This window comes from Setaria italica, chromosome VI (genome assembly GCF_000263155.2).
Source record: "Setaria italica strain Yugu1 chromosome VI, Setaria_italica_v2.0, whole genome shotgun sequence".
NCBI classification, from domain to species: Eukaryota; Viridiplantae; Streptophyta; class Magnoliopsida; order Poales; family Poaceae; genus Setaria; species Setaria italica.
In genome coordinates, this window is record NC_028455.1 from 18,010,130 (window position 1) to 18,028,350 (window position 18,221).

An 18,221-nucleotide genomic window follows, 5' to 3' on the forward strand; every position below is an offset into this window, starting at 1 on the left:
GCTTCCAGCCCCTTAAGTGTGTGACCCTATGGGTTCGGATACGCATAGAAATGGCCCGAGTACTCCTACTCGGCCCAATAGTCGGTAGCGGCCTCTAGCAAGACGTGCCAACTCCTATACGCACACGAAGATCATATCAGACGAACCATCACAACATAATATACATGCTATTCCCTTTGCCTCACGATATTTGGTCTAGCTTCAAGCCGACCGCTCTTTCTCGATCCTGTGATTCGGAATCCCTTTGTAGGTTAACTCTTAACCGTACGTAGCATGGCCATGCATTTTTGGATCCGATCACTCGAGGGGCCCAGAGATATCACTCTCAATCAGAGAGGGGCAAATCCCATCTTGACTGACCATGTCTCATAGCATGCTTCTTGACAAACCCGAAAGCTACCTTTATAACTACCCTGTTACGGCGTAGCGTTTGATAGCCCCTAAGTAGGTCGATCCACATCTAGAATACATGCGACACTCTCAGGTCTAAGGACAAAGCGTATATGTTGTTCAAAGAGAGAACTACTTCTCGTGTTGGGTTAGTCCTAGCACATGTGTCCACATGTGTCCACATTATTAGTTCAACATCTCCATGTCCATGACTTGTGAAACATAGTCATCAACTAATACATGTGCTAGTCTAATATTCATGTGTGTCCTCACATGAACTCCGACTAGGGACAACTTTAGAATAACCATACAAGTAAAGAGTTTCACATACAATTCACATAATTGCAAATCAATTCAAGTAGCCTTCAATGGATATTCAATGAACACAACATACAAATCATGGATACAAATGGAATATCATCATCTCTATGATTGCCTCTAGGGCATACCTCCAACAAAAGGAACATCCTTCTTTGTAAGCTCATGTAGAGGCTCTGCAATGGAGCTAAAATCACGAACAAACCGGCGGTAGAAACCTGCAAGGCCAAGAAAGCTTCGAATTTGTGTGATCGTCGTCGGTGTAGGCCACGCCCGAATGGCATCGATCTTGCTGCTATCCACCTCAATGCCCTGTGGAGTAACAACATAGCTAAGAAACAAGACATGTTGTGTGCAAAACATGCATTTTTTGAGGTTAGCAAATAAATGGGCTGCACGCAACGCATCAAAAACAGCACGCAAATAATCTAAATGCTCTTCCATAGACTTGTTGTAAATGAGGATATCATCAAAATAGACAACTACAAACAATCCTATGAAGGGCCTCAGAACTTCATTCATCAAACGCATAAATGTGCTGGGAGCATTTGTCAAACCAAACGGCATAACCAACCATTCATATAACCCAAATTTCGTTTTAAAAGTCGTTTTCCATTCATCACCTAATTTCATGCGAATCTGATGGTAGCCACTACGCAAATCAATCTTAGTGAAAATAAGGGCACCACTAAGCTCATCTAGCATATCATCAAGGCGTGGTATAGGGTATCGGTAGCGAATGGTAATGTTATTAATAGCACGACAGTCTACACACATACGCCATGAGCCATCTTTCTTTGGAACAAGTAACACGGGAACGGAGCAAGGGCTAAGAGACTCACGAATATAACCCTTGTCAAGCAACACCTGTACCTGGCGCTGGATTTCCTTCGTCTCATCCGGATTTGTACGGTACGGTGCGCGGTTCGGAAGCTGTGCGTCAGGAATGAGGTCGATCTGGTCCTCAATGCCACGAAGTGGTGGGAGTCCCAGTGGCAAATCTTTTGGAAAGACATCAGCGTACTCCTGCAAAATGTTAGCAACCGTAGGGGGAATATCCAAAGATGGTGCATCATCAAGTGAAACAAGCACACTAGAGCATATAAGGGCATAGCATGGCAAAGGAGCATCGCGTAACTCATCAAAATCAGCACGTGTAGCAAGCAAAACAGGAGCATTCAACTTGATTTCAGAATTAACAGAGGTCGATGGTTCAAGTTGTTTAGCAGTTTTAGCAGCTCTAGCAAGATCATCTTTAAGAATTTGTTCAGGTGTCATTGGATGTATAATTATTTTCTGACCCTTAAACATGAAAGAATAGTGATTTGAATGACCATGATGCAAGCTATCAGTATCATATTGCCAAGGTCGCCCAAGTAACAGAGAACATGCTTCCATGGGAATAACATCATAATCGACAAAATCAGAATAAGCACCCATGGAGAAAGGAACACAGACCGATCGAGTAATAATAATTTTCCCACCATCATTAAGCCATTGAATGTGATATGGATTTGGATGCTTAGAGTGGCTAAAGATAACTTTTCAACCAGCGCGGTACTTGCCAAATTGTTGCAGCTGCCGCTGTCGATGATGATGCGAATCGACCGCTCCTGCACAACGCCCTTGGTATGGAAAAGAGTGTGTCGCTGATTCTTCTCGGACGGAGCGACCTGTGTACTAAGAACACGCTGCACAACAAGACTTTCATACCTATCGGCGTCGCCCGAGTTGACATGTACCTCCATAGCTGCATGGTCAGTGGCAAGCATCGCATGTTGAGTATCTTCAGAATCACTAGCGGAAGAGTACTCACCATCGTCACGAAGAAGCAAAGTGCGCTTGTTCGGATAGCCCCGAAACACGTGGCCAAATCCTTTGCAACGATGACACTGAATATCCCGTGTACGGCCTGTGGGAGGGGCGGCGCCTGTAGAAGGGGCAGCGCTTGCAAGTTTGGTCATTCTCTCGCGCGGTGTAGTGGTGGGCGTGGGCGGCGCAGGGAGAGCGGGTGCGGAGTTGGATGTCGAGCTTCTTCCTGCAAAAGAGTTAGAATATGTCTTCGAGCGGCGTCCCTGCACTTCACGTTCAGCTTTGCAAGCATATTCAAATAATGTTGTCATATCTGTGTAGTCCTTATAATCAAGTATATCCTGAATTTTGCGGTTCAAACCACCACGAAAACATGCCATAGCAGCATCGTTTTCCTCCAATAACCCACAACGAATCATGCCTATTTGTAATTCCTGGAAATATTCCTCAACAGATTTGGAACCTTGCTGAAAACGCTGCATTTTATTAAGCAAATCTCGGGCATAATAAGAAGGCACAAATCTGTGGCGCATAGCAGCTTTTAATTGATCCCAAGTGGTTGGAATGGTATTGGGATGTTTGTGTTTATATTCACACCACCAAATTAAAGCAAAATCAGTAAATTCACTAATAGCAGCTTTAACTTGAGAATTAGCAAGAATATCATGGCATGAAAATTTCTGTTCAACTTCTAATTCCCAATCAAGATATGCAGTAGGATCATATTTGCCATTAAAAGGTGGAATTTTAAATTTAATCTTGGAAAAGGAATCATTATCGGGATGGCGTGGCACGCGGCGGGCACGGCCTCGGCGGTCACCATCGTCCTGTTCCGAGTCACCACCATAACCCTGCTGCAACTCTGTGACTGCTGTGTGCAATGCATCAAGGCGTGCCACAACTATGTCGAGTGTGGCCTTAGCGGCCGTCTGTGCAAGGTCTAGCTAATCGCACCGCTCGGTCGTCGAGCAGATCGTCGAGTCCAGCCATTCATGAATCGTCTGAATGTCCGTGACAAGCCCTTCAACTTGTGCCCGTATGCCCTGCAGCTGGTTAGCCCCCGCGTCGACATCATCTGCCATGGTTAGTGCAAAGACAAGAACAAAACCGACGACAAAACAGGGGTGCAACGGCTCACAAGGCGCTCACACTAGTGTTGTTATCAAATTCTTATCCGTTCTTACCACGCACACAGGGGTGAACTGCAACCAACCGGTGGAACTCGTGAAAGATTGGAGGAGCGATTGCTTAGAGAAACAAAATCTGCTCGTCGTAGAACTATGTGGAGTTTTGGGAAGGCTGCACTCAAATGAAGGATTAGCACAATCAAACAATAATGCAAAGTTGAAATATAGTGCCAAACACGTAACAAGAGTTGCTGGTAACAAGGGAAACTGAAAGAACAGAGGCAAAGAAACGGCCAAGGTGGAGAGGGTGCACCTCTTTTGTTTTTTTTCAGGGTGCCCCAAAACTGATAATATGAACACAGAGGATCTCAAACAGCAAATTGCGGCACACACACACACTCTCTCTCTCTCTCTAGAGTAAGGCAAACCTTAGAAAAATGTACCAAGAAAGAGAGATACGGATATGAAAAGCTGGCACGGGGTGCGTGGAGAAGGGCGCGGTATGCGTGGGGGGGGTGCAGAGTTGCCGAGGAGGGTCGTGACCCAGGGGGGTGCACGGCGCGCGCAAGGGGAGTTTCCACCGAAACAAAACCGGATCACCTTCCTTCTCCCAGTTGGATATTTTTTTGCTTCTTTCCTTTTTTTTGCACTTTCCTTTTTTTTATTGCTTTCTATCTTTTTTTTTGGACACGGGAGGGGGCGATCGGAGGGGTGGGATGGCGCGGCGCGGTAGGATTGGCGAGCAGCGGAACAGCTGCGGCGAAAACTAGGGTTAGAAGAAATATGAGAAACAAGAGATTAAACACAAGTAACCAGCAACAATTGAATGAGTAGGCACACAAATTCAACAAAGACACTTATTGAAAGAATGTGCGACGCTAAACGGTTGCTGGGACAAGGATCTAACCTGAAAAAAATTTGTTTTGGTTTTTGTGGACTGTAGGAAGGGAAAAACACTTGGTAAAACTCACCGATCAACCTGGAAAGCTGATACCACTTGATAGAGTCGGAGTGCCCGATCTTTCGGTGAGTGGAGATAAATTCGACTTGGTGGAAGTAGACCCTCACGATCCGACTACGACGAGCAAACCCGAAGCGCCAATGCAATCGCTGAACCAACTCCCTGTGGTTACTAACCTTGCCAGCGAGATCAGCCTGATCACGAAGATCGATTCCTGTCCGCAATCGAAGAACGAACAAGAAAAAGAGGCGAGCAATCTAAATATCACTCGAAGGTGGAGTTCTGAATCACACAAGGACAACGCGTATTTGCGCGTGTTCGAGAGTAGCTAAAGCTAGATGTAAAACAAAACTCAAGTCGTAAACAAAAGGGACTCCGACTAAATAAAGGGGGTGCGGCCCCTGGAGTCCGGAGGAGGCGCCACGGCAGGAGGGGGGCGCGCGCCACCAGGGGGAGGGCCACGGCTCCCAACCCTAGGCGCCCCACCTGGGTTGCCCTGTTGGGCCATCTTCTTATTCCGCTGGGCCTTCGTTCCTTAACAGCATGATGAAGTTTAATTCTCTCGCACGGGCCTGAGTGATTGGCCCAACTGGATGATCAACTGTGGGCGCCTGAGGTGGAGGAGCAACTGGAGGCGCCTGAGGTGCTGCTGGTGTAGATGTACTCGTGGTGTCCTCATCATTCGGGCTTCGGGGTCAGGGGGCCACGAGGAAAATTTACCCAGGACCCCGACGCTGGCTGATGCCATAGCCAGCCTCATGAATTCAGGAGCTGAACAAGCCCGACTACTTCAGATGATTGTGCAGAACACTAGAAATGGTGGGAACAGACGGGACCCAGAACGTGGTGTATCTTACACCCAATTTCTGGAAACCCGTCCTCCAATATTTCTGAAGGCCGAGCACCCACTAGAGGCAAATGAATGGCTTCAAACGATGGAGCAGAAATTTCGGGTGATTCCACAATGCACCACCACCCAGAAGGTAGAGTTTGCCGAGCTCCAACTCCAGGGTCCCGCCAAAATCTGGTGGACTAGTTATTTGGCGAGGCAACCGGTTGGAAGGGAGATCACTTGGGAAAATTTTAAAGAAGCATTTCAAACGCAGTTTGTACCAGAAGGGATTCTGCAGATGAAGCTGGAGCAGTTCTTGAGGCTACAGCAAGGAAATCGCAGTATCCTGGACTATACAAATGAATTTGATCACTTGGCCCAATATGCTCCAGAACACGTTAACACGGAGTCCAAGAAAAGAGACTGTTATCTACGGGGGCTTAACGCACGAATGCAGGAGAAGTTGTCTACCTGCACCTTTGCCGACTATAGTTCTGCGGTAAGAGTGGCTATTACCGCAGAAGAGAAAATGAGAATTTTAGATGAAACTTTGAAGAAAGAAGAATCCTTGAAGAGAAAGAATACTTCTTTTGGAACCTTTGGGAATGCCCCGCAGAGGATGAAGGTGGTATATCGAGGTCATACTCGACCCGCTTATCAACCTTCTTTTCAGCAGAGGCCACTTCAGCCCTGGAATATCAGAAATCCTACAAATATTCCCCGTCCTGTAAGTGTGCCGCCTCTTGGGTTTCGCAGTCCTACTCCTCTGGGGAACCCAAGAGTTTGTTTTAATTGTGGAAAGCCAGGACACTTTGCCCGGGATTCCCGTTTTCCCAAAGTTGGGGGAAACGTGAATATGAAGGCTCAAACCTCTGGCCAGGGTGTCGGTCAAAAGTTTGTTCGACGCAAATTTCTGAACACCAAGACGGGGCAAGCACATTATATGAATGTAGAAGAGATTCCAGAAGGCGAACCTATTCTGGCAGGTACGTTCCTTGTCAATGACTACCCTGCCATGGTTCTATTTGATTCGGGTGCATCACATACTTTTATAAGTAGAGAGTTTGTTAAGCAACACCAACTAGAAGTACACACCTTAAACATCAAATATGCAATTCAAGCTACTGGAGCTACTCAAAATACAAATCAAGTAGCTCGCAATGTGATTTTGAATTTAGAAGGAAATAAGGTGGGTGCTTATCATTTAATTTTGGAAGATCAAGGAATAGATATCATTTTGGGGGTAAATTGGATGAAAGAACATAAAGTTCAAATAGATGTGGAGAATCGGATCGTTAGTATGAGGGATACCTGAGGCCACACTTTTGAGCTCCAATTACCCACTCGTCCTTGTCTGGGCCAGATGGTTAAAAAGACTAGAGCAGTGACTCTAGAATCTATTCCTATGGTTAATGAGTTTGTAGATATATTTCCTGAAGATCTTCCTAGATTACCGCCTGATAGAGCGGTAGAATTTACTATTAAGCTAGAGCCTGGTACTGCTCCCATCTCCAGAAGGCCATATCGAATGCCACCTAAGGAGTTAGCAGAATTAAAAATTCAACTCCAAGAATTACTAGATAAAGGTTTTGTCCGGCCTAGCACATCGCCATGGGGCTGCCCCGCACTGTTTGTTAAAAAGAAAGATGGCACATTGAGGTTGTGTGTGGATTACCGCCCCTTGAATGCGGTAACCATTAAGAACAAGTATCCATTGTCACGGATTGACTTGTTATTCGACCAATTAGCTGGAGCCAAGGTCTTTTCAAAAATTAACCTTCGGTCAGGATATCATCAAATTAAAATAAAGCCCGAAGACATACCTAAGACAGCCTTCTCAACCCGATATGGATTATATGAATATTTGGTTATGTCCGTCGGACTGACAAATGCCCCAGCGCATTTTATGTACCTCATGAATTCAGTATTCATGCCAGAATTAGACAAATTCGTGGTCATCTTTATTGATGATATCCTAGTCTTTTCTAAAAATGAGGAGGAACATGCGCAGCATCTGTGTATTGTTCTAAATAGACTCCGGGAACACCAGTTATATGCCAAGTTTAGTAAATGTGAATTTTGGTTAAAGAAACTTCCATTCCTTAGGCACGTTCTGTCCGAAAAAGGAATTGAAGTAGATCCCAGAAAGGTCAAGGACATATTGGATTGCAAACCACCAACATCTGTCCATGAAGTTAGAAGTTTCTTAGGAATGATCAGGTAGGTTCATTCCCAACTTTTCAAAAATCTCCAAGCCAATTACGGAATTGTTGAAGAAAGAAGTAAAATTTGAATGGAGTTCCGAATGCGAAGAATCATTTCAGGTGTTAAAGAAGCTACTAATTACAGCCCCAGTGCTGGCTCAACCTAATTTGGAGAAACCTTTTGATGTGTACTGTGACGCTTCGGGAACAGGGATAGGATGTGTTCTTATGCAAGAAGGTAGAGTCATTGCCTATGCTTCTCGACAACTGAAGCGACATGAAGAGCATTACCCTACCCATGATTTGGAGCTTCCTGCTGTAATCTATGCATTAAAGATATGGCGGCACTACCTTCTAGGTAGTGATTGTTGTATCTTTACAGACCACAAGAGCTTAAAGTACATTTTCACTCAAATGGACTTGAATATGAGGCAGAGACGGTGGTTGGAACTAATTAAAGATTATAAGTTAGAAATCCATTACCATCCTGGTAAGGCTAATGTGGTGGCTGATGCTTTGAGCAGAAAGGCCCAATGCCACTGCACCACTATTCAATCTAGCCTTAAAACCTTGTGTGAAGAATTAGAAGATTTAAGCTTGGAAATAATAACGCAAGGTACCCTCCAAAACATTATCGTGCAAGACACTCTAAAGGAAAGAATTATAACAGCCCAGAAGAAGGATCCATGGATAAAGGTACTTCACAAACAGAAAGCAGAAGGAAAGATTTCTGAACTCACTCAATAAAAGGATGGAGGACTATATTTCAAGAAGAGGATAGTAGTTCCTAAGGATGAAAACTTAAGGAAGATGATTTTGGACGAAGCACACCTATCTAAGTTCACCATTCATCCCGGAAGCAACAAAATGTATCAAGATTTGAAGCAGAGGTTTTGGTGGGCCATGATGAAGCCTGAAATTGCAAGATACGTAGCCGAATGCGACACCTGCCGAAGAGTTAAACCGATCTTACAAAAATCAGCTGGTTTGCTTCAGCCTTCGAAAATTCCTGTCTGGAAGTGGGAAGATATTTCCATGGACTTCATAGTTGGGTTGCCTACTACTTCAAAAGGGTATGATTCCATATGGGTTATTGTTGACCGAGTCACTAAGTCAGTCCATTTCCTTCCCGTCAGGACTACATATCCAGTGTCAACGTATGCAAAAATCTATATGGCCCGGATTGTGTCTCTGCATGGAGTACCAAAGACAATTATTTCTGATCGAGGCTCCCAGTTCGTTTCCAGGTTTTGGGAACAACTGCAAAAAGATATGGGGACTACTCTGATTAGAAGCTCTACCTATCATCCTCAAACAGGGGGACAAACAGAGAGAGTCAACCAAATTTTTGAAGACATGTTACGAGCTTGTGTCCTTACCTTCTCTAAGCTATGGGACGAATGTTTGCCCCTAGCTAAGTTCTCCTATAATAATAGCTATCAAGCTAGTATTAAAATGGCACCTTTCGAAGCTTTGTATGGTCGAAGGTGCCGAACACCCTTAAATTGGTCAGAAGTAGGAGAAAGGACACAATTGGGATCGGATTTGGTTATAGAAACTGAAGAAAAGGTCCAAAAGATTCGAAAACATCTTGAAATAGCCCAATCCTGACAAAAGAGTTATTCAGATAAAAGAAGACAGTCTTTAGAATTTCATGTCAGGGACTTTGTATACCTGAAGGTATCTCCGATGAAAGGAGTGCAACGTTTTGGAGTAAAAGGCAAACTATCCCCAAGATATATTGGTCCTTATGAGATTCTAGAACGAAAAGGTCCGGTAGCATACAAGCTTTCGTTGCCAGACCAACTTGCTTCTATACATGATATATTTCATGTATCCCAGCTTAAGAAATGCCTAAGAGTTCCAGAAGAAATTTTAGAAGATCTGGAAGTTGAGCTCGAACCAGACCTGACCTATGAAGAAAGGCATATTAAAGTTCTAGATCAAAAGACAAGAGATACGCGAACCCGAAGTATTAAGTTCTACAAGGTGCAATGGAAAAACCATACTCCAGATGAAGCTACTTGGGAACAGGCCGAAGAACTAGAGTCCAAGTATCCTGAGTTATTTGAAACTGTCGAAATCAGATAAATAGCTAAGCACAGAGCGACCACCCCACTTTCTCTATACAGAAAAAGAGAAAGAGGTTTTATCTGATGTTTTATCTGACGCAGTTTCCTTTCCATTCTCCAAACTAAGGGTTTAACATCTGGAATCTCGGGATGAGATTCTGTTAAGGGGGAGAGGCTGTAACACCTGGTGTTTCAATAATCAAAGATGACCAAGAAAGGTTAAAGATGCATTGTGGAGAAAAAGAGAAGAAATTGATTAAAAGTCAAATTCAAGTCAAATTTGACCAAAATTTGAATTTTTGAATCTAAATTCGGAAAAATTTGGAAAAAATATGAAGTGAAGGCTTGAGAGTGTTTAAAACTTCAGGAATTAAGATTGGAGACTAATCCTAGTCCTAAACCTCTCAAGAAGTGCAATTGAAAAATAAAATCAGGAAGGTACTATTCACTGTCCGAAAATAGAATTTCAGAAAAACAGTGCAAGTACCCAACTTGGAAATTGATTTCTGCCAAATTATCCAAGAAAGTGGACGAAGGCAACTACATAGCAATGAAGTATGATCCTTCGACCAGTATAACAGGGTGTTGTTGGTCAAGAATAGTAAAGGGATCAAATTCAAATGGAGGCTCAAAGTCAGCACTTTGCCATTTTTGGCCTAGCTGCTGAACTGAACTTTTCTCCAAGTCTGAAAACAGCAGTCAGTAGCTATGTTTGGAGCGAAATTCAGGAGAATGTAGTGCAAAAGGTATAGGTGTTTATGAGCAAAATGGGATCTCTATTAGTTGTAGAGCATGAATGGTTAGTAGTTGGACTAAGAGGAATGAGTTTGGGCCATTAAAAATGAATCAAAAGAAGGGTAAACGGCCATGCAGAGTGACTGACGAACTGAATCAAGAAGTTTAGAGCTTTTAGCTTGCCCGAGAGAAAAATTCAAATTGGCCACTTTGGGATGTTTATCTCAGGGGGAAGTTTAAATATAAATCAAAGAGCACAAGTTTATCTTCAACTTTGCTTAAGCAACTTGTGGACCGTTGGATGCAGAATCGGCCGTGGGGAGAATCTGAACTTTCTGAAGAAAGAAAGAAAGGGGGAGAAGGAAAACAGAGGTGGCGAGACGTGTCGCCGCTGGAGCCTTGCCCGCTGTCCAGCTCAACGTCTAGGTCCACCTCTTCACCACGCAAGCCTACGACTAGGCCACAGTGTCACTCATGCGTGCGGTGAAACTTCACATATCTACCACTCCCACCGCCGCTTCTTACCGTGCCGCCTTTTTACCGCTGCCCATGACTCTCTGTCAAGCTGCCGCCGCCGACCAAATTCCCCCGCCACGACGCCTCCCCTGTCGATTCCTTTCACCCACAGCCCCGCTAACACCTCCTTGACCACCGTGTCAACTTGTTTTCCAGCTTCTCCACCGGCGAGCCCTTAACCGCCGCCGTTTCCATCTGCCACCCTCAGACCTCCTGCTCACGGTGAGCTTCACCTTGCCATTGTTTTCCTTCCTTGTGGTAAGCCGTAGGTAAGCTCTTGGGGTACTAGGAAGCTGTAAGGGTAGTTGAAGAGGCGAGTTACGCCATCGTCGTGCTTGGCCACGGCCGGCCGTCGGTCACGCCGCCCACCGCAGTGGAGAGGCTAGCTCCGACCATCTCCCGGGGAGCCGCCGCCACGCACGGGTGCGCTGTGGCTTGAGGATGCTTCCCTAGCCCAGCCCCGTCGCCGGTGGGGCGCCAGCCGGCGAGCGACGCCACCCCCTGCCGCGCTCGGTTTTGGCGCGAGGAGGAGGAAGGTGCTGGCGTCGGGAGGCCTGCGCGTCAGTAGAAGAAGGGGAAAGAAAGAGGGCCGGCCAGGCGAAGAAGTAAGGTGGGCCGGGGTGCAGCAGGCCCAGGTGCCAGTGCGGAAAGAGGCCGACGGGCGGTTTTGGAAGGCCAGGTGCCGCGGAAAAGAAAGGAAAAGGAAGTTGGGCCATTGGGTCGGCAGGGAAGTAAAGAAAGGAAGAGAGAAGAGGAATCGGCCCAGTGGGCCCAGTGCCGGCGGGTAAAAGGAATAGGAGGAGAAGGTGGACCCGAGCCGCGGGCCTAGCGCGAATGAGAGAGGGTAGAGAGGAGGCGTGTGAGAAAAGTTGTGCCGGGGGTTTCGAGATAAAAATTTAGATTTTCTTTTGTTAGAGTAATAGATTAAATTCGTGTATCACCTTTTAAATCAGAGAAATTTCTAGGAGTGTCTAAAATTAGTGAAACCAATTTTGTTAGGGTTGTTTTATTTTCCTTTATGCTTTAAAATTCTTATACCTTAGGAAAAATAATAAAAAATTAGGTATTTGTTTAATGCCTTTTCATTATGGTATTTAAATAAATACTTAACCTTTATTAAATGCATAAAATATGGAATAATGTTTTCATATTCACAAATTAGTATTAACCCATAGGAAAATTAGGTTTTGAGACTAGAAAATAATTATAATATTTTCTAAAAGTAAAAGAAAAAGCCTAAGGTAGGATTAGTAAAGAAAATAAAAGTAATGGGTTAATCTTTTTGGGTTTTTGTGTGTTGTCTTGCAACTTTATCATGATAAGTTGTGTAGTCACTTGTTGGCTTGCAACTTTATCATGAAGGAAGGTTGTATAGTCTTGTATTCAAAAAGTTGCATCACTAACCCATGCATATGCTATATCATAGACACCGAAGCGCCTGAAGAGGAATTCTTGGAATTATCAGAAGGATCTTCGGAGTTTGAGGAGATCATTGAATTGATCCCCTACGAAGCCAATCCGTCGGACAGTGCTAACATTTTTATAGATCAAGGCAAGCCCCGGTGCATTTATACCTATCTACTTTGGAATTATTATTTCATGTGTCCAATTATTGGTTAATTTCTATATGAATGCATTAAGTCTAGGAGTTGATTGAAACCCATTCTTGTGCATGATCTTACCTTGTTTTAAGGACATCTTTGCCACTTGTTCAAACAATTAGTAAGTAACCCAAGTTTAGAAATGCTTAGATGCTTAAAGTAACTTGGTTACCGAACCTTAAGGTGAAATGTTGGGTCATACATGCTAATTATGATATGGTAGCTTGGAAGTTTGAAAAGCAGACAGAAGCTAGAGATGTTAGTTCTGTCTGCTAGATTAATTTGGTTAAGGCCCGATCGTTGTCTTAACCTTTGATCAAGTGAATGTCACCTGGTTGCTTACTGGGTATGGGACCAGTAAAGCCCGGTAGGTTAGTAGACTCTCTGATCGGGAATATTTTGTACCCGTGCTTGACGTGCTGGAGATTGGTAGGGGCATAGCCTGAAACTCACATGGAGATCAGGCTAGACGTGGGGTCCCATGTCGGGGTGCGTCCCTGGGTTCGGGTAGTCTTATTCCATCCTTGGGTTTGCTAATCGAAAGGTCGTTACGTACGACCCGAACAGTCGTACATAGCTGGTGATCAGGGTGCTCTCCTGCAGGATGTAAATTGATCCGGATCGCAGCAATTCTCGGTTATGAATGCACTTGATCACTGTTGAGAATCGTAGTATAACCTCATGAATGCAATGTCCTTCCAATATTAATTTGTTGTATGACTTAATTTCTCACTGCTTGCAAAGGTATCTCTTGGTCATCATCTAGATTGGTTAGGTAATAACTTAATTGAGTTAAAAGATAAAGTTAAGGCCTCACTTTTTAGTAAGCTCTTTTGGCAAAAGGTGAGTCAGCCAGTACACTAAATAGCTATCATGTAGTTCTAGAAAAACTATTATATTGGTTAGTCGGGTAAGCCTTGCTGAGTACTCCGTACTCAGGGTTATCCCTTGTGGCTGTTTCAGAAGCACAGCAGGAGTCCGCGGAGGAGGAGGCCCCGAAAAACTAGGGTATTGTTACGAGTCTCGCAAATACCCTAAGAAGTAAAGCTTAAATTTTCATCTCTCACCTGGACCAGTTTATGTTTTAAACTCCTAGAACCTCTCTGACCTGCACTGTTAAGTTTAATTCAAACTATGTTCTGTAATAATTCGTACCCCTTGTATGTATGTAAAAATGTAATATTTGTTGATGCCTTTCCATCGTGGAAGCGATCCTGGTGTATGGCTATGAGACGTGACGTGGATGTTTCGAGGAGTCTTAGGGACACTCGACGGACTACCGGACTTATACTGTTTTAAGTGCGTTTCGGATAATTGCTATTTCGACGGCGATTAGGCACATTTAAACTAATTTAAGCTGGGCGGTTCCGCCACACACTTAAGGGGCTGGAAGCCCAATTCGGATGCGATCCGAGTTGGATTAGGTTTAGAAGTACTAATGGGCCTCGGACCCAGAGGCCCGTCAGGAACCTCTATAAATAGAGGGGTGGGGGCGCCCTAGGGTTTACACCTTTTTAGCGAAACACATCTGCCGTGCCTCCCACGCCCTCGCCTATTGCAACTCATGGACCTAGCAGTCCGGCTTGCGACACTTCCTCCCTGCACGTGTGGATACCTTGGAGGTGTTGCGCCTGCAGCACTTGGAAGAGCCGCCGACGAGCCACGACGAGCCGCTGACGAGCTGCGACGAGCCGACGACGAGCCGCGGCACGAGGATAACCTTGCTGCACGTTGACGTGCTGCTGAGGAGCTGCTCAACGTCGACATGATCGACTATGTGTTCGACTACGCTAATCGACTTTGATTATCCGATGCGATTCTACATTTTCCGCACTAGTGCGTCGAGTGGTAATCCTGTGATCCATATACGGTAGTTTTCCTTGTTTACGCGGTAGAAAATTTTGATTTACGCTAGCGTAGCCTACCTCGTATCCCAACAATAGAGGTATTCCCTCTTGGTATGGTAGGATCTCAAGGTTGGCGATCATTTGTGACTCATCATTCTGGTCGAGGAAAGATGGCTTCATACCTGACCAGTAGACGAATTTGCCTTGGGGAGTTCAAGTAAACACCAGGCCCTGTTGCAGACCTAATAAAGGGATTTCTTTGATGGAATCAAAGTAGAAGTCGGGGTTGTGGTCTTCAATCCTCTCAAATCCGAGTTGTGACTTGGATAGAGTTGCTTGATAAACCAAAGCCGCGTTTCGGAGTCCAAATGGGAATTGACTTGGAGTTTGATTCGATCCAAACGATGACTTGTTTGCCTGCTCATGGGAGCCATTCCGGGTTGTTGTAGAGTCCGAGTTGTACTCGAGCTTGCTGTTTGTCAGATTGAAAATTTTGCTAAATTTCTCTTCCGTAGCTTGTCAACGAAGCGTCGAGTTGCTTCTTCTCCGGGGCCTCTGTCATGTAGCGGTGGAAACTTCCATCGCCACTGGCAATGCAGACCCAGAAGATGAAGACGAATGTTGCACCGGCTTCGAACGCGATCATAGGCTTGACGATGACTTGATCCATCGAACTCGCCTAGAGAATTTTGGCGACTCCCCCTACCTGGCACGCCAGCTGTCGGTGTTTTAACCCAGCAACCTACCTAAGGAGTACCCAAGGTAGATTTTTTGGTTGGTGGGTGTCGTCGAAATCAGGAGCTCGATGGTGTTCGTAGACACACGATTTAGACAGGTTTGGACCGCTAGATCGCGTAATACCTTACGTCATGTATGTTGTTCGCTTGTATTTGATTGAACTTATCTTGAGAGTCCCTGCCCGTCCTTATATACTGGAGGAGTAGGGTTATAGGGGTAGTTGTCATACATGAGTACTGGTCGGATTCGAATAGAGAGTCCTACTCTAACTCGAACTCGAAGTAGTTTCCATATCTTCAACTAGTCTCCTAGAGTCCATGTAGACTACGTCACCCTGTATCGCAGTTTCCATATCTTGATACAATTTGGTGTACGTCTTCTGATGTTGATCCGTACAAATATTCTGGTGAGTCCACGGATCTATGGCTGACCCTGCACCAACGCAGCCCTATGTCCGACTCCTCATCCTCTCGCACCGTCTGCACCAGATCACCGCTGGCCGGCCACCCCAAAATCCACCTCTATCAATCTGCATCAACGTCGACTGCAAAGGTAAAGTTCTCAGGCCCTCAGCCATGCCCTGCTACTAGTAGTGCTAATCAACGAGCTGAACGTGTTTTGTTAGTTGCCAAATCATTCTTGCCAAGGACCTCACTATCTCAGGTTGCTACAAATTTTTATCTACATGGTCCACCAGTCCAACTTTATCCTTTTCGCTGTCAATCCGTGCTTGCCGCCGCCCGTCAGCTTATAGCACTGACCCCACCCGCTCCAAGGTCGCACCTCCAATGCGGGCGAATGACGAGCTGCGCTTGGCGGTGGCGGCTGTCGTGGAGCTCACGTCGCTGACTTGGGGCCCGCTGCACGGTAGATTAGGCACCGGCCGGCATATGGCTCACGGAGAGAGGAGGCGGACCGGTCATGTTTAACCAAGATGGGCAATTACCTCATAATTCCATGAGGTGGTTTGAAACAATGGTTGAAGAAAAAAACTTTGAGATTGATCTTAGATCAACTTGTTTTTTAATTGGAATTGTTGGAGCTAGAAGTATTTGACAGTATGATTTGGCCGCGGACTGAAAAAATTGTAGCGGAGCACACCCTAATATGAAATTCTTGACTTTAACCCACGCTGTGCCACCACATCCGGCCCCAACTACCATTTAGTTCTGGCTCCGTCACTGCGTTACGGCACCGCTGCGGCGCTGCCTGGCGGGATTGGTGGGTAAGGGTTCCAGCTACCATTGTCAAAGTCGTCATCCATCTTGCACATCTTGTAAAATGGTACATCTTGTAAAATGGTGGACTCCAGGGTCAGGTTCTCAGCCTACCACAAATACCACCACCTCCTAGAAAACCGCATTTGCTGTTTTCGAGTATTGTTGAGCGCTTGTTGATTAAAAACTGATTAAAACGACATATAAAAATTAAAAACAGAGGAAGCAAGCAATGGAAACCCATCAATCGGAAGCTGGTAAACTTTATTTTTTTCCAAAATAAAAGTGAGTCATTGCTCTGACTGATTAATTGCAAAATCTATAGCACTTCTTCTCGTAGATATCCCAATTGCATTCACAAAATCAATGGAGTCTCTCCATCTCCTCTGGTACATGCTTATATATCGTTATGTATTCACACCAATTTAGCAATTAACCAGGCAAGCAACAAGAACTCACACCTAGAACTGACCATCGCGTCAAGCCGTCAAGCAATAGCTGCCGTCGTGGTTCTAGCTCATTGCAAGAAGTAGCCGGAGATGAAGAAGAGGAAGCCGAGGAGGAGGCTGCCGTAGATGAGCAGCCCCTTCTGTCCCGAGGTGAGGGAGTTGCCGCCGAGCCCGAACTGCTGGTTCTGCGCGAACCCGGCGATCTCGACACTCTTGCTCTCGAAGAAGGACTGAGCGGCGCCGCAGGTGGGGCACCGCCAGTCGTCGGGCAGCTGCGCGAACGGCAGGCCCGGCGGCACCGGGTAAGACGGATCCCCCGACGCCTGGTCGTATCGGTACCCGCACGACCGGCACTCATGGATCCCCGTGTTGAGCACCGCGAACTTCTCCTCGAACCGCCGCGGGTCCAGCTTCAGGCCGTCGTCCTCCTCCGTCTCCAACGGCGCGGCCTCGGCTCCTCCCCCAGCGGCGTCTACTTGAGCACTCTCCGCAGTCGTCGTTGTCGTCGCCGGCGGCGGCGAATCGAGCGGCTTGTCGTCCTTGGAGACGTCGACGGAGTGGAGCGCGAAGTGATGGGACGACGACGGTATCAGCGACAGCGTGGTGGCGGCCGCGGGCCTATGGGTGTGGAGGTGTAAGGGGGGCGGCGGTGTCCTTGGATTCTTGGACACCATGCAGGGGTGGATTAGCCTGGCTGTGCAGGCTAACGCCATTGCGGCGGCGTGATCAACCTCTCTTTCGGCTCTTTTCCCAGGGCGAAAATGCTCTGCGACTGTGTTCTTCTTGCGGTTTAGGGAGATGGCTTAGGGGAGGCGAGCCAAGGAATCCATGGAGTCATGAGAGGGGGATATGCCCTGCTCTGATGCTGCTGCGGAGTGTGGAGACAGATGGAGGCGGGTGGATAAGGTATGTGTGCACCAGACACGCACCAGTCATCAGAACTGGGCCTGCGCTGAAGCTTGGAAAGCAGGCTGGCCCTCGTGCTTCTTTCTGCTGTGGTGTCGTCTTGGCTAGCACAAGAAAATCTCTTTTCTTTTAGAAAATCTGTCAGCATGTGAAGTAACCAGGAAATACGCCCTCTGGGTTTTTGGCTTTATCCGGCAGCTTTTCAAATTATGAACGTTAATACTCCGTCCGTCCCAAATTATAAATTATTTTTAACTTTCTAGATGTACACATTTTACTATGTATCTAGATATAATATATATCAAGGTGACTAACAAAATCTAAGAATCTAAAAAACAAAACAACTTATACTTTGGAACAGAGGGAGTAACTTTTAATCTATTTAGCTTGGAATGTGTAGTGTGATCTCTTGCTAAAAAAAATATAAATTATCGAATTCATTATCTATATAGATGGTCAACTAGACGGTCCGACGCTAACACATCGCTAGCAATGA

General features: G+C 45.8%; 1 protein-coding gene across 1 annotated transcript; it reads right to left on the reverse strand.

Annotated features, from left to right (window-relative positions):
* Positions 1-16,607: 16,607 nt before the first annotated feature.
* Positions 16,608-17,717, reverse strand: LOC101771533 (anaerobic nitric oxide reductase flavorubredoxin). Its single transcript, XM_004973153.4, has one exon. It carries the CDS (start codon positions 17,530-17,532, stop codon positions 16,888-16,890), a length of 645 nt encoding a protein of 214 aa, XP_004973210.1. The 5' UTR covers positions 17,533-17,717; the 3' UTR covers positions 16,608-16,887.
* Positions 17,718-18,221: the final 504 nt, after the last annotated feature.